The 17824-nt window shown below is 35.0% G+C and overlaps 1 protein-coding gene across 1 annotated transcript in view; it reads right to left on the bottom strand.

Annotated features, from left to right (window-relative positions):
- LOC306842715 (homeodomain-interacting protein kinase 2-like) overlaps nucleotides 1-17824 on the bottom strand; it is a 98029-nt gene that overhangs the window by 20569 nt on the left and 59636 nt on the right. Inside the window, exons 3-5 of the mRNA XM_079373735.1 lie at nucleotides 6996-7119; nucleotides 3416-3535; nucleotides 1908-1994 (exon numbers count right to left, since the gene is read on the bottom strand). Coding sequence (XP_079229861.1) covers nucleotides 1908-1994; nucleotides 3416-3535; nucleotides 6996-7119 — 331 coding nt within the window. The remainder of the gene's footprint in view (nucleotides 1-1907; nucleotides 1995-3415; nucleotides 3536-6995; nucleotides 7120-17824) is intronic.

Raw genomic sequence — 17824 nt, 5'->3', positions numbered from 1 at the left:
AGCGCAAATCATAGTCCTCTTTTATGCATGCTATTTTAGTCCTGCTCTGTCTCTCTCTCTGTTTTCCATCACACTACTGCACGATAAAGAAATAATCTTTGACACGCGAGGAAAAATAATCATTCAGGATGTAGAAGATGAACTAACTGCAAGTGAGGGGAGTGACTGCATAGCTACCGTGCACAAATCTTGCAAAAACAGTTATGCACGCGCACTTAGTGAACTGTCTCTTGAAGGTGATGACACCGAGAACAATCATTCTTCTTGCTCTCCATTTCACATCTGACTGTTGTATTTAAATCGCTTGAATACACAAGTGCTGTATCTCTGAGTGCAACAATTTAAAGACAGGTACATATCATGAGACAGCTGTGCAGATGTTCCACATACAAACTGACAGTGCTGCAACAGTGGAAACTGAGAAAACACACACACACACACTCACAGAGAGAGTTTTTAGATTTCTTTAGTGTCTAAACTATAACTGTTGAGTGAAGGTGGCTTATTTATTTATTGATTGATTGATTGATTGATTCGCTTGTTTGTTTGTACATTTTGTATCGGATTTTTGTATATTTAATGATTAATACTAATTTGTTTGATTTCAAATAATGACATTAATAATAATAATAATTGTTCTTATTCATTTATTTATTTTCACATTGTTTATTTTTATTATTATTATTTATTATTTTCATTAATAATAATAATATTAATGACGACAACCATTTGAAATCAAACTAATTAACAATAATAATAATGATAATAAATATAAATTATTGTTAATAATAATATTATTATTATTTTATAATAATTATTATTAATATATTGTTAGTCATTTTTTATTCACAACTAATTTTTGTTTGATTGCTAATTAATAATAATAATAATAATAATACATATTCCAATAATTATATTATTATTATTATTATTATTATTTTATTTTCACATTGTTTGTTTGCTTATCAATTTTTTTTATGATTTATTATGAAATAAATAAAAACTCATTTTATTCTCATAACTAATTTTTTATTTGATTGCTAATAATAATAATAATAATAATACATATTATAATAATTACATTATTATTATTATCATTATTATTTTGTTTATTTTCACATTGTTTCTGTTTTGTTTGATTATCAATGTTTTTTTTTCTGCCTTGTACCTTCCAGCTTATCAAAGATACTCCTTATCGTATTGAAAATAATACTTTTTCATTCTTTTATGTTAATGAAGTTTATGGTGTACTACAATACGTGTACTAGCCAGTGCAGTAAACTGGACTACAGAACAAGACAGTTCTTAGATTTTAACACCAGAGGATCTGACCTGAAAATGAGGCTCTGATGTAATTCTTGTAAAACAAGACAAGAGCATGTGAAAGACAAGAGCATGGATACATTATAGATTAAGTGTATCCAAGCATAAGTATATTTCCATGAATTCATCTGAATTCGCTGTGAATTAGATCAGCCATTTTTATCTGATGAACTGGGATGGAGTCCGTTCTTATGGGAAAAATCCAAATTGAGGTTTGCGTCATTGTTGGCAAACGTGTGACCCGGCCCATCCAGACATCTGACGACCGGCCAGTGATGAGGCGTGCTGATTTCAATAACTCGCAGAAGGCAAAAGGTCATAAGTCATGTGTCTTATCACTGAATAGCTCCAAGGGGAATAAGGTTCCCATGCAACATTGTGCTTTTAAGTCATGCTCTAAGTTACATAACATCAACGTTTTCTGCGTAACAGAGGTGTGAATATTACTGGAAACTTGCCACACAGAGTTGGAGACAAAACATTTTTGAGGGTGAGGGAGGTTATTATTAGCCATGAGCCAGATTTCTGCTCCTGTTGAAGCTGAAGCAGGTTTTGTGGTGCGAACAAAGGTACGAAACTCCTACCTGTGCCATATCATCCAGGCAGTTGAAGATGTACTTGCGAGCTTCTTTAGATTTGATCCCCGTCTCTGACTCATGGTCCTCAGGTGTCTGCAAAAACAAACAGGAATACTGTCAGCACTATCCTGATTCATCTTTCAAGATGGCTCCACTTGAAAAAAAATTATAAAACACTGGAGAAGCTCTTTCAACATCAGGAATAAGCCAAGAGAGTTCTTCCACAAATGAAACTTCATTTACTCAACTCTCATGTTGATTTAAATCTGTATGACTTTCTTTCTTCTGTGGAACACGAAAGAAGATATTTTGCTGAATGTTGGTAACCAAATAGTTCTTTTTTTTGTCCATACAATGGAAGTTGAAACTGGTTATCAACATTATTCAAAAGATCTTCTTTTAAGTAAAAGAAAGAATTGCATAGAGGTTTGAAACAACATGAATGAGTAAATGATGAGAGACGTTTCATTTTTGGATGGACTATCACTTGGAGGAACATCATGAAACATTTAAAATCAATTGGGAAAAGTAAAGAAATTTGGAATGAAACCCACAGTAAAGAAAACTCACAAATTAAATCTCATTCATGAGACATATGCAGCTAAAGAGTTCTGCTTCTTTTAATTTTCTCCTGAAAAGAATCTCAAATGTGTTTCCTATAGAAGAGATCTCAACTTCTCAAACTGTGCTCAAATTTGCAAAAATACCAAATTTGTAATCAAGTCAGAGATTTCAATATAAACTTAAATATTTCTCAATCCCTTTCAAGTCCAAATTATTTGGGCTATGCTATCCATATTAATTTTAAGTCAACACTATGTTTCGGTTTTTTTATTGAAACATCGAGGCAAAGTTGACGCTTAAACGGAACATAACTGAAAACTCCATTAAGATTCCTGAACTATGAAAGATAAAACCTTATCTCTGGGAAGTACTTGACATTGGGTTGAGTATTTCTACAGTCCAAGACACAAGCATCGAGGGCCAAGAAGTTTAAGGGGTATTGACTATGTAGGAGGACACGTTTTTCTAGTTTTATTGGATCTGTATCATATATATGGGGGGTTAGGAATGCATCTTGGAGTTGCATTGCGGTTCAATAATATCAAAGTTTCCCCATGTGAAGCTTTGCAAAGTTCACCAAAAGTTAATCTAGAGAGAAACTCTATTGACTATGGGCAACCAGCCACCGGCGCAGTAAGGATGGGGGAATGTGGAGAGAAACAGAGCAGAAAGGGACGGAAGAATGAAAGAGGGAAGAATAAGAACGGGACGTTAAGCAGGATTTATCCCACGTCGCTCTGGTTGCCAAGTCCTCTCACACAAAACCCATTTAGCTCACATTAGCCTCTTGGTCTGTTTACAGGGTGTAGTGGATGCGTCAATTTAACTTAGTTTAGAGAGTGAGGGAATGAGAGAGAGAGAGAGAGAGAGAAAAAACATTGTCGCTGCATATTATATGCGAGCCAAGTGAGACTAATTAAGGAAGTGAGAAAGAGAAACAGGGAGTTTACCTTCAGTCTCCATAGAGGATAGGTGGAGTCAGGGTCTCTGTTGAAAAACCTGGTTGTTTTCGTCCCTGCGCTTAACAGATACTCTGCTGGCAAGCCCTGCGTTTGAGAGATGTACCGGATCTGGTGGAAGACATAAACACAGGTGATAGGAGATTTACAACTACGTCACACTTTTGGTGCTGGTTATTCACTGCTTAGATGGGTACACTTGGAAAAGAGGATTTTCTTGCTTGTTTTATATATAAAGGTTTAATATATATAGACATACAGTCACAATGCAAAGTCAGTTTAGTGAAACTAAGCTGCAAAAAGTCATACAGAGACTGTCATAGTATTAAAAACGACAGTCAAAATGAGATTTTTATAATACAATCTTTTACATTACAAATATAAAACATTTTCTGTTAAATATCCTGTTTGACTTCTGATTGTGAAAGTAAAATGGGCTGCAAATTGCATTTCATGCTGAAAAAATAAAAGAATGAAATTGAATTTTAAAAAATTATAATAAAATTAATAAAGTTCAAGTTTGGAGATCTCTGACCTGCAAATTTGTATGGTCAATCATAGATTGACCTCTTGGTCCAATATAAAGTAAGCAAATCTAAAGCAGCATGATTTAATGCGGCATGTAATATTGCTGAAAAGTGGAGCAGATTTTGTAAATACATTCGATTTTGAATGTATTATTAGTTAGCAATTTATTAAAAACAGAAATGTATATAGTCACAAAGTCTATAGTCTATAAGTATCTATATAGAATAATATAATTTTCAATGCTGGGTAGTAAGCAATTCAAAAATGTAGTCCTTTTAAATGATATTACCTTTTAAAATGCTCATAATCAGATTACAGTTTCTACTATTTGTTAATAATAGAATTATTATTATTATTATTATTATTATTATTATATGTTTTCAAGGTCTTTTCTACAACATGCACGTCTAAAAGTACAGTAGCAAAAACAGCCTTTAATTCTAACGATCAGGGTAGAAATAAAATGTCATGAAAAATGAAATGATTTTGTTTTTGGTGCAAGAAACCTTGACTAATATTGTAAGCGGACTTCTGGGAAAAGCAACAGTGAGCTGCATTAAAACAGACTAATGACATTTCGTCTGCTCGAAAACATATCAGTCACTTGGCTGCCACGTTGAACTTCAACATTCCAGCATTAGAAGCCGAGTAAACAGCATCTGTGATGAATGCTGTCACCATGAGACTGATCTCCCCTGCCAAACCCTCTTTTTACAGGTCTGTCCACGTGCTGCATTTACACAGAATGCCATTCACACACCTGAAAGACATAAATACAAGAGCTTGGCAGCCGAAGGAATCCACAACAATAATAATAATCTCTTCCACGGCCCCTGCCAAAAGGCCTATCTCGTATCCTGAGACTGAGCTCATAGCTGCTCAAGAGACCTTGATCACTGCATTTGGCTCATTTACCGTCTTGTGAAACAGAATAGCAGATTTCCCATTCACTTTTTGAGGATTCTTGCTGGTGATTTCAAAGTGCTGTAATTAGAAATGAGCAGCAAAGACTAGAAATAACTTCTCAAGTTTTGCTTCCAAGTGAAAATCAAAAGTAAACAGGGAAGCCGAGGTGAAATGCCATGAGTCCTTAACATTCGATTGCTTCCCAATCACAAGACCTCATAAATGCACCAAATGAGGGGCTGGAAAAATCCTATTACTCTGTAGTACACAGAAATGGTGGGAGACAAATCTGCAAAGTCCTGCTGTGTTTAAGAGCTTGTTAAAGACGGGTTTGGTTTGCTTAGAGCAAGAACATTGGCCCTGGGCTGTTCCATGAGGACAGAATCATTTTTTTTAAGAGAAGGCCTCGCTGTAGAGCTCGGGATCTGGGCTAATTGGGCAGTTTGTGGCATGTGTCCAGAACTACGAAGGGTCTAGAGAGAGATGAAAGTCAGAGGGACGACAAACACACACACACACACATACACACAGCACTTCAGGAGAGCTGAGAGAGCAGGGGCACAGCCCCAGACAACAGTCAGATATGTTTTCTTTCTCTTAAGCACAAACAGTAATTGATGGATGTTTTCGCAGCCATTTTCTGAGAAAGGAGATGGCTCTCTCAGCAGGGCCACACATACACACAATCTCACTCGCATTAAAAAGCAAGACTCTGATTCATCTTGCTAAATGAATATCATACAGGAAATATCATTTCATAAATCATTTTCCAATTGAAACACATTATTTATTTATGTACTTGTATCATTACTGACCACTGAATTACAAAATAGAAACAGCCAAGGATGGATTATGCCATGAGTCAATGGGCCCCTGAAAGCTAGGGGTCTTGAAAACTGATTTATATTAAACAGTGCTTAAATGTGTGCCAGTGACCGCTGTATAAGTCGACTGCTGTCACTGTTGCAATGCATTAAATATAAAGTGTGCGTACTGCAAATGTGACTTTTAAGAATATTTCCCACAACTGCTTGACAGCTGCTTAATTTCTTATATTTGAGAAGCAAGATGTAATTTCCAAACAAGAAACTGGAATTACCAGGCATGTGATCAGCTACAGAAAAAAAAAAAAAAAAAATGCAGGAAAAACTGATCACACCCCAAGCCACTCCCCCGGCAGTTATAATTTAAAAAAAATTATCGCATTAAAATATATATCTTATATTGTAATAATACATAGCATTTAATAATCATGATAATAATTATTAATATATAATATAGTATAATAAACATTAATAGATTTTTTTTTGTTAAAGTACCTGCCAAAAGTTTGGAAATATTACAATAATTAATGATTTTGAAATAAATCTCTTCTGCTCATCGAGGCTGTAAATATTTGATCAAAATAAAAACAGAAATATCGTGAAATATTATAACATAAAAAAAAGTTTTCTATTTTAATACATTATAAAATGTCATTTATTCCTGTGGTGCAAAGCAGAATTTCATCATTACTTCATTGATCTTTCAAAAATCTACAATTACTGATACATTTCTAATTATTATGAAAAGCATTTATTTGCATTTATCAAATGTATTTATTAAATTCGTTAAAGCATTTATTAAATCTTTTGAAATTTTAAATGTCTTCACTCACTATTCATCACTTTAATGTATGATGAATAAAATGATCGATTTCTCGCTCTTTTTTAAAATTTAGTTGAAATAGAAAGCTTTTATAACATTATCAAATTCTTTATTGCTTTTGATCAATTTAACACACCTTTGCTAAATAAATCAATTACTTTCTTTCAAAAAACAGAAAATGTATTGACCCTAAATGTTTGCATGTATATAGAGTAACAAGACATCTGTTTTTCCTGCTATTTTTATGCAGTGCAGGGCATCGAGGGAGAGTCTCCACAGAGGCCGGCGCCCCGAGTGTCCCAATCCATCCTTTGTAACAGCCGCATGGGAACAGCCAAGATACAGTACAACAAATACTCTCACAAATGTACTAATGGTGGAAACCTCAGACAAGCTGAATGCCAGTGCATATATGAAACCTCGGATGACTTCATCTCCCAACTCTATACTGTTTCCATTATAATCCATTAAAGAATTAGACAAGTCTTACCTGGTCATACTCAGATGCTCCGGGGTAGAGCGGCCAGCCCAGGAACAGCTCAGCGATGACACAACCCAGGGACCACATGTCTATGGCCTCACAGAACGGCAGACCCAGGATGATCTCTGGAGCTCTGCAGACACAGAAGTGACGGAAGAACTTCAAAAATAGAGCCACCGCAGAACAAATGCAGTTTTAAAAGATTTATTTAACAATAATGACCAGCTGTATACATTATCCCACTACATTACATACACTACATTATCCCAATTTACAAAAAGGTTTGGTGAAGTGCACATTTATGGAGCATTTGCATTGTCCTTCACTACAGAGGGCCAGAGGGAAACAGAGATGTTTTTGGCCCAAAACCAGTTAATGTGCAACCTGTTCCATTCAGCCCAAAGCTGGCATTGGTTACGTCGCAGCCATAAGACCTCATTGTACCCATTTAAGTTGACTGAGTTGAGTAATAAAGACAAACACTGAACGCATTTTGTTGCCACGGACACAGCGGGTGAGGAGAGAGGAGAGAGACGGCACGTGACACGGCATTACTCCGGGCGCCGCTTGTGAATCATCATTCTGAGGATAGACGGAGGGCCACTCTTTTGGATAGAGGGAGTGAAGATAAATAAATGCCATATGGAGGGAATAGAGAGCGGGAAATATGTGGAAAGACAAAGAGACTGATGTTGGGTATGGAGAGATGTTCAGCATGCAAGCATTAAAGGAGGCAGAAATGCAGCTCTCTCACGCACACACACATACACATGTTGGTTCTTGTGGTTTATGGGGACTCTCCATAGGCGTAATGGTTTTTATACTGAACAAACTGTGTGTGCTATTGCCCTACACCTAAACTTAGCCCTCACAGGAGACTTTGTGCATTTTTAGATGTTTTTTAAGCCTTTTGAATTATGGGGACATAGGCAGTGTCCTCATAAACCACCTTCATATTGTAATACCTCTGTCATACCCATGTCATTATACAAATTTGTCATAAACCACACACACACACACAGAAAATAGACTGAGGCTTCAATTTTAGGGAGGACAGTGGAACACAGTCATGTTATTTGTAAAGACAACATTGGGCACTGGAAGAAAAGCCTGTACTTAGTGTTGTTATTGTTAACCAATATTAATACCCTCATAAAAACTAATTAAAGCTATTTATAAAATTAAAACAAACCTAATAAAAATGACAAAAGCACATAACAAAATGACTTTACACTGAAATAACTGAAAAAAACTGACTAAACTGAAATAAAACGAAAACTGAAAACATAACTTTAAACATTTTTAGTAGAAATAAATGTTTATTTTATATCAATAATAAAAATATTGTTAATAAAATTTAAATAAATAACACTGCTACAAAGAGTAGAACCGAAGTCACGACTTATCGGGGGAAAAACAACCATAAAGAAAATCTCTTTATTATCTCAATAGTTTCTTCTAGAGAGCAATAGGAATAAATGGAAATATTCATATTTTAGTTGATATTAAAGTTCTATATTATTATCTAAATAAATGTAAAAAATAAAACACTTAAGATTGAAAATCACATGCTAGTGAAATTAAGCATTACTTAAGCAAATTAATATTTTTTTGAGATTTACCAAAGATTACATTCAACAGTGTTATGAAATAATTAGCGTTTGTAGAGACTTGATTTAGATGTCGACAAAGGATATGTAAAAGCAAAAGTAGAGTAAATGATCATGCGCAATAAATCAAATATCAAAATTAATGTCTAATATAAATGAAAACATTAGTCATGAAATGAAAGTCATCCATCTCTATAAATTCTGCAATCAAATGTCAAAGATTTCATTATTGAATTATTCTCATTAAAGTATGAATTCCACATCAACTTTAGGCCTCTATTTTCATATTTCGCCAACAATTGGACAAATTGACTTTCTATTTCTATTTGTTTCTATTTCTATTAGTGCTGTCAAATGATTAATCGTGATTAATTGCATCCAAAATAAAAGTTTTTGTTTACATAATACATGTGTGTGTACTGTGTATATTTATTATGTATAGATAAATCAACACATACAGTATATATTTAGAAAATATTGACGTATATTTATATTCATATAATTTAATTTATATATAAATATATTTAATATATAAACATAAAATTATTCTTAAATATACACATGCATTTGTGTCTATTTATATATACGTAATAAATATACACAGTATACACACATATATTATGTAAACAAAAACTTTTATTTTGGATGCAATTAATCGTGATTAATCATTTGACAGCACTCATTTCTATTTTTCCTAAAGAAGTGAAGACTAAACAGAAACAAAATACTTCTGACAGGTACTCGAGGGCAGGAAAAGACTCTGTTTGGGAGCTAATTCTCTTCTCCCATTGGCTCTCATGCAAAGGTATATAGCGCATGACATCACCCTTCTGAAGTAATGTCTGTTGGTCTGTCTGCTCGATATCATTCAAATAAGCCACAGCGCTACCAGCCCAAAGTATCTCTGTGACACTGAGGATGCATTACGGCCGCCACATATGCAAATGCATATCCCACTTCAATCTTTTCTCTCCCTTCTTCCAATGCCATATGCAAAACAGACCAGCAGCTGCTGATGCAGGACTTTTGGCGGATGTGATAAACACAAACACGCACGGCACTAAATATCATCCTCATTCTCTCGCGTATAAAACGTCTGCTCGTAATGCAAAAATCTGTGGTGAGAAATTCACAGCCCTGTTCCAGACCCACATACACACAGAAATATGAGCTCCCGTACATGCAGATGTGATACGGAGAGTTCATTTGTGGTTCATTTTGCATACCTAAACCTGTCAGGCTGTGACCTTGCAGGTGTGTTTGTGTTTGCATGCGTGCCATTGCGCAGCTTACATGTATGCAAGGTTGACATTATGCACACAAGTGCAAACTTCCGTTCCTGGTGTTGATATTTGCATGGCAAGCCTGATGCACTCATGCTGTGGGAGTCATTTCTCGTACACAATGCCACTCAGCATATAGTGCAAACAAGCACAGGAGCAAGAGGTGCTGCTTGCAGAAGGTCTTCGCACCCATCGGAACCCACTGCAGTGTGCAAATAATCATCAGGTTGCTCTAAATGGTTTTGTGGCTATGAGGTCAGGCAAAGGTTATCACACACAGTGAAAGTGTGCTTCTTGGTTCCAAACTGAAGAATCGTACTTCTTCTGAAGTCCTCAGTCATGCACACATGCATGCTCATACTCACTCAGTTGCTATTTAAGGCTCTGACATCATTCTGTGTGGGCATGTCAAAAAGCATCGATCACAGCTGACCTTCAATATGGACCACCACTCATAACCACAGACACAGACGATGCCCTGCTTTTCATTTCAGTCTACATCTCACAGTGCCATTATGCTTTGTTTTTCTACAACTAGGACTTTATTGTATAGTATATTGTTTTTTATTGATATACAAAAAGTGCTGTCAAACGATTAATCGCATATATATTTTTAAAAATATTTACAGGTATTTACATGTATATATTTATATTCATATAATAATATTTATATCATATATAAATATATTTAATATATAAACGTAAAATATTTTTCCTTAATATATACATGCATGTGTGTGTATTTATATATACATAATAAATATGCACAGTACACACATATATTATGTGAACAAAAACTTTTATTTTGGATGCTATTAATCATTTGACAGCACTAATATATATATATATATATATATATATATATACATATATATATACACACACACACACATCACAGCATTATCACATCTTATTACATGGCTGTTTACAAAATAAAAATATAAAATACAATTAAAAAATACAAAATAAAATAAAATAAAATACAAAACAAATTAGAAAATAAAACAGATGCAGATAAAAAGAATAAAGAGATCACAGAATGATACACGAGTCATGAAACTATAACGGTTAGGTAATGTAGCCAATCATGGGACAGTGGTCAATTAGTTGTCAATATACAAAAACATATAATGACGAATGCTGCAACAGGCTGACAGAATCAAGTATCAGATCATTCACACTGAAGCTGAGCATTTTAAATCATATTGGTTGCACAATACTCAATACTAATATGGCCATAAAAGCAATAAAACAGGACTATGAACAAAAATGATTCTTAGCAATAATAATAATTTTGAAGGACTACACAAGAAATGTAGTGGGATTTCCAAAGTTGTTAGAGAAGATGCCAGTTATTTATAGTTTTCCGATGGCCAGCGTCATTCCTTTCCCCTCCTTCATATGACAACAACCTTGATCCTCTGAGCGCCCGCTGACTGGCCACACTCACTCGAAATCAATTTTAATATTCATGTCATCACAGCGCACTAAAGCAGCGGAAGCCCAAAGTTCCCGGCGTGCCATTTTAATAAACATTGTGTGAGGTGGGCTCACCGAGGGGGATATATAGACATCTACTGCACACCTGCGACTGGCAGCGAGGCAAGGAGAGATGGAGCGAAAAGGACGAAGAAGGAAAATAAGAGTTACCGTGATAGAAAGAGAGGCACAAACAAAGAGAGAGAGAAGGTAGGAAAATGACAGAGACAAAACAAACAGTCCAGGAGTGTGAGAACAAGAGAATAAGGGAGGCAGGGGGAGCTGTTTAGATTTCATCTCCACAGAGTCGGAGTGTGGGGTCATCTCTCCACAACTTACTAAAACAACCTTGGAAATAGTCCTCCCTTTTATTGTGCTGGTTTCGTGGGAGTGCTCTTTCATTTCAAGGCCCTGTGAACTTCACCCTCTCCTGCTCTCTTCAAAATGCAGAGGAAATCGCTGACGACGCTGTCACTCTCTCAACTCCCTTTTCTTACATCATTAGCATTCCCAATACAGAACGTGTATGAGGGAGAGCGAGAGGGAAAAACCGAATTGATGACCTTCTCTCTGTAAATTTCACTGTTATAGACACATTTGTGAGAGCTCGCGCTAGTCTTGCATGATGCAGGAAAATAAGGACTTTTATGCTATATTGTTATAAGTTGAGAACTAAGTTTTATTAATTTACTCATGTTGTGAACGTGAAGTTTGAAGTGTAAATTGGATGTAAAGTTAAAATGTATCACAACATCAAAACACATCTTTCTAACGAGTTGCTCTCACAATCTGCGCAAGCTGTGTAGTCTGATTCACTAATGAACGTTTTGTGAATCACAAGTTTGAATCAGTCTGAAAAGTTCTTTAGTGAATGAACTCAATCAACATCCGACTCCCTGAAGCATGTTTTGTTTCCATTAGGTTTTAAATGTTCAATAGTTGAAACTTACTGGTTGTTCATATGACAACATTAATTAGCTCAGGAATGATTAAGTAATATCTGAATTAACAATGTATTTCTATCAAGTCATGATATATAGTTGCCAAATGTTTTTGGGTAAATGGGAAAAAAATTATATACGCTGAACAATAATTATTTATTAATATTATTATTTAATAATTATTTATTATTTATTAATAAAAGGTGTTTTCTTGCACTGTATACAAAATATCCGAATATATAAAATAACAATAAAAAATTATGTTTACCATTAAAACTGCCAAAATGACTATTTTTGCACAAATTTCTTTATCACTTTTCTATAAAAACATGCATTTTGTGATGTATATCATAATAGAAGATTTACAAGAACACCGATACCGAATGTTTTGCCAATACTGCCCATCCCTCCCAGTACACTGAATGAAAATACACAGCATTTACACACGCCACTTAAATCACAATCCATCAGTCCCTATTTGTGTGATTGATGCCTTCCTTGCGTGCCAGTCAGGTACAGGAAAAGACGTTGTGTTGCAGAGAGCCGTACTGTGGCCCGTAGATCACCCTGGCGTCCGAGAGTCCCAACGAACAAACAAAGGGAGGGCGGGTGGGAGGCCGTGCAGTGTGTAATCCAAACCCGCGCTCCCTCAAGTCCCAGACTCCTACAGCATTTCCACCTTAGACTGTTAATTACAGACATGCCACCCCAGACAGAGAGAGACAGAGAGTGTGATGACAGTCTGGTCACTGCTATGATCGCCTTTAGACAATCAACATATAACCATCAAGTGTAAAAATGTAAGACTGATCATTTGGACAGATGAATGGGTAGGTGCTGATAACAGTTAAATGACAGGAGATACACATTTTATTAATTTTATTTCATTTTATTTTTTTAATTATTTTATTTTATGAATTCTGTTATAATTTATACCACATTAAATATAATAAAAATTATATATATATATATATATATATATATATATATATATATATATATATATATATATATATATATATATATACACACACATACATTTTTTTTATTATTTTATAATTGTTTACTATAAATAAAAAAATCATTACAATAATTAAAAATAAAACAATGAAATGTGTGTGTGTGTATATATATATTCTTTAATATATTATATAAATATCTATATAATATAATACAGAATTAATAAAATAAAAATAAATTAAAACATTGAACCATCAAGTAGCCAAAATGTAGTCTGAAAATGGAAAAAAAAGTTTTTATTATTTTATTTAATTATTTATAATTAATCTTTTAATTATATTAATCTTTTAATCTTTTTATAATATCTTTTTTTTTCTTATATTAAATACTAAATGTCATAGTTCTTGCTTCTTTTATTGATTCTTCAGAAATACTGTGTGTAATAAAATCATGTCATAAACCATTTTGAAATTCAAAACTGAAATGGAGAGCGGGGGGAATGAGAGAATTGCGTCCCACCTGAGTGACCCTCAGCCCCCCTCTCCCATCTGTAAGAGCCCGCAGGGTGCTGCATCAGCCTTGAGCCCTCAACTCCCTCTCTCATCGTCCTCTCTTTTCCGCCCACTGTCTCATTCCCTTTCTCTTTCCCTCACTCCAGCACTCTTTTAAGAAGCCTGTGTAAGTATGTGGGTCACGTCGAGAGCTTTCTGCTCAAGGAAAAGGACCACAGAATGTGTGTCCTAACGGACGCTCTCGCATTTGCAGTCGGGCCCCAAGTGAAATGTGCTACAAGTGGAACTCTCTTCCCACAACTTTCTCAGACACACACCCTAGATTCAAACAGCCTCAGACATTTTATCAGCAGAAATGATTCTGTGTTTGTCTGTGTGTGTAGTCTGGAATAATGTGCATAAACAATAGTGACAGGGGTTGAAGAAATTTGACACAAATATGACATGCAATCATTTTTTTATTTTGCTGTGTTGTGTTGAACAGTGCTATATTTCAAATTAATAGTCAACCAATATATTGGCTTGTCAATAATAAAATGCTGTTATTTAGACAGCAAGGTGGCCAAGATCATGTAGATGCACGCATAAAATTGGTAAATTTAACACTATTAACTAAAGAATTATATTGGCCAATAGCTGTATTGGTCATTGGCAATCACTAGCAAATCATTTCCAAAAAATTTCAAAACCAGAAATTGTTCTTTATCCATTCACAAGGCTAAAAAAATTATATGCAAGTATATGGCAAGGCCACTTCTGATACTCAGCCAAACATTATGATTATTAGCCAAAAGAGGCCATTTAATGGGCCTGTCTGATATATCTCCGTCTATCACTAGCACAAACCCCTTCTGCTCTAAAGCAGAGTCCTATCACGAGCAGCAGAACACATGGAGCCGTCTGAAAGGTGTTTCTGCCTGTGGGTGGTTGCAGCTCTGAGCCCACACATGCCACACTCTCCCCCACAGCCTCCGTCTCAGCCCACTGCCTCTGGGAAACACGAGGCTGTTATTTCTTCTGCTTCTGAGACAAAGAGAAGGAGAGACGTGCACCTACACTGACCAGATACATCAGTAATGTGCCATCCCCCTCCATCACACCTCCATCTGTCCCTTATCTGTCTTCCACCTCCTCTACAGTCCAGCAGTCACACCTCCACATGTCTAATCAGATTGTGCAGGACAGATATTGTGTGTCCCAGTTGTGCTTCTTGAGAACAGGTGGCGGCTGATGTCCTGTGACGGTGTCAGAATCCAAAATTAACATATTATTCATCCTACTGTATGCAAAAATTAGGACTGGTGCATCTCAAATCATAGTATGCTGAAAAAAGCATATATCTGTATTTTGTACTTGGTACTTTGTAGTAGTGGGCTAATTTTAGCCATAATACCTTGCACTACAGAAGAGGATGTGTTTGAGTTTATTTCGACTGTTATATTTAAACTTTTTCAGAAAAAAAAAAAAAAAACGGAAAATTACCCCCCCCCCCCCACCAGCTAACATGCAAATACAATACTCTTCAAAAGTTTCCTTTCAATATTATTTTTTGTTGTTGAATAAAATTAAATAATAAAAAGCAGTATTTTATAAAAACATTTATAATGTTACAAAAAATCTTTCAAATAGATACTGTTCTTTTGGAACGTTTGATTCATCAAAGAATCCTGAAAAATATGTTTTACAAGTTACAATGTAACTTAAGAATATTAATTTTTTTCTTGCAATTGTGAGAAATAAATGCAAAATTGTGGGAAAAAGTCTTAAATGTGAGATATAAAATTGTGTTTATATTTATCGCAATTCTGAGAGAAAAAAAAGTCTAAATTGTGAGCTACATTTATTATTATTTATTGTGAAAAATCACATTTATTTTTTTTCAGTGGCAAAAAAAAGGGTTACATAATTTAGTTATTTTAAATTGTAACTATGCCACAATATTACTGTTTTACTCTATTTTATCAAATAAATTCAGACCTGAGAGAATTATTTTTTTTAAAAACTGACAGATCCCAAACTTTTTAACATGTAAACTCAACTGTTATATAATAAAGTTCTGACACAACTTGAATGAAGCATGACGCATTAGTCCCAGCTATGCACTCAAAAATATGTACTTTACCATCACTAGTGAAGAACATACTTTTAGAGCATTGTATGAGTATTCAGTTTGGAAAGTACAGCAAAAGCTTGGAAATATTCACACTAAAATCTCTGGCCAAATTAATGTCATTTCTCCCTTATCCTCTGTCAGATAGACAACTCTGCTCTCCACAAAGACAGAGGCTGGGAGAGTCAGTCAGACAGGCAGGCAGGCAGGGAATGAAAGAGAGAGAGACAGGCTGTGTGTTTGCGTTTATTGTGCTCCTCAGGACTGAGCACTTAATCTGCCTGCAGATACGTTACACCACAAATGGCCAAACGCAATTAGCCACGCTGCATTCTTCTGCCTTCACACAAACACAATATCTCGCACTATCTCTCTCCCCCTCACACACATGGGGGTGATAAGAGGGATTGTAATTAATAATAAAAATGGAATGGAAGATCTTGCAGCCATACGCTGGGAAAATGCGTAAAAAGGACCAGAACACAAGGGTTCAAAGCACCCACGTTACAAACACTAGCACTGGGACTTATCTGAATCATTTTAGCGTTTCAAATGCATTCATTTCGTTGAGTAAAATACATAAATAAGGCGATTGTTTACTTTCTTTATACACAGTCGGAGTTAAATAATCAGTGTGTGTTATTTCATAGTAAAAATATTAAGCAGCAAAACACAACATTTATAAAAATAAGACCGTTCCGCTATCGCAATAATATTCCATTTTTAAAAATCTTCAAATAGAAAACAGTTCTTTTAAAATTGTAATCATTTCACAATATCATACTGATGTTGTATTTCTGATCAAATAAATGCAGCCTTTGTGAGAATAAGAGGCATAAAAAAAAAATATGTTTTTTATGCTTTCTTAATATGTGACACTGGACCACAAAACCAGTCATAAGGGTACATTTTTTCGAAATTGAGATTTCTGGAAAAAAATAAGCTTTCCATTGATGTATGGTTTGTTAGGATCGGACAATATTTGGCCGAGATACAATTATTTGAAAATCTGGAATCTGAGGGCGCAAACAAAAAAAATCGAAATATTGAGAAAAATCGCATTTAAAGTTGTCCAAATGATGTTCTTAGCAATGCATAATACTAATCAAAAATGAAGTTTTGATATATTTACTGTAGGAAATTTACAAAATATCTTCATGGAACATGATCTTTACTTAATATCCTAATGATTTTTGGCATAAAAGAAAAATCAAGAATTTTGACCCATACAATGTATTTTTGGCTATTGCTATAAATATACCCCAGCGACTTAAAACTGGTTTTGTGGTCCAGGGTCACATATATAAACAGTCACACATTTTTTACCGAAATCATTAAAAAGAAGCAGTTCAAAAGAATGATTTGTTCATCAATCAAACACGTCTCACATGTATATATAATACTATCAGTGTGAATAGCCTCTGTGACCTTGTGTCTTTCTCCAAGCTGAGAAGAACAGAGGGGGATCTCTTCATTAACGTTCTCTCTGACAGGTGATTAACTTCACCCCATACAACCTACTGTGACCCGCAGTCGAGTATCATCACCTCTCTACAACAATACCCCATTGTTTCATTCCTCAATACGCAGAACTAAACGACTCCTTTTCGTTTCATTATCTAACCTCAATTAAAGAAGGGGGTGGAATCAGCCTTTGTCCTCCTCCGGCTGGGGCGCAATTATTCGATAGAACGCTAGATGTTAAAATACTTGTGTTGTGGGCGTTGCTATGTACTTAAGGTGTTTAAAGCGGTTTTTAAGTGTGTATTTATAGTTGCACTGGGTGGTTTCCAGGGTGTTACTATGGATAAATGAATAAACGTAAATGTATATGTAAATGTGTCACTATGGTGTTCTTCACAGAATAGTTGGAGTGACGAATGCTCAATAAATATGAAAAATAACAACAGCGATGCATGTCTTGCCTCAAATCTATAACAAAT

This window comes from Barbus barbus, assembly GCF_936440315.1.
Source record: "Barbus barbus genome assembly, chromosome: 23".
NCBI lineage: Eukaryota > Metazoa > Chordata > Actinopteri > Cypriniformes > Cyprinidae > Barbus > Barbus barbus.
This window is presented reverse-complemented; position numbering and strand designations above follow the sequence as displayed.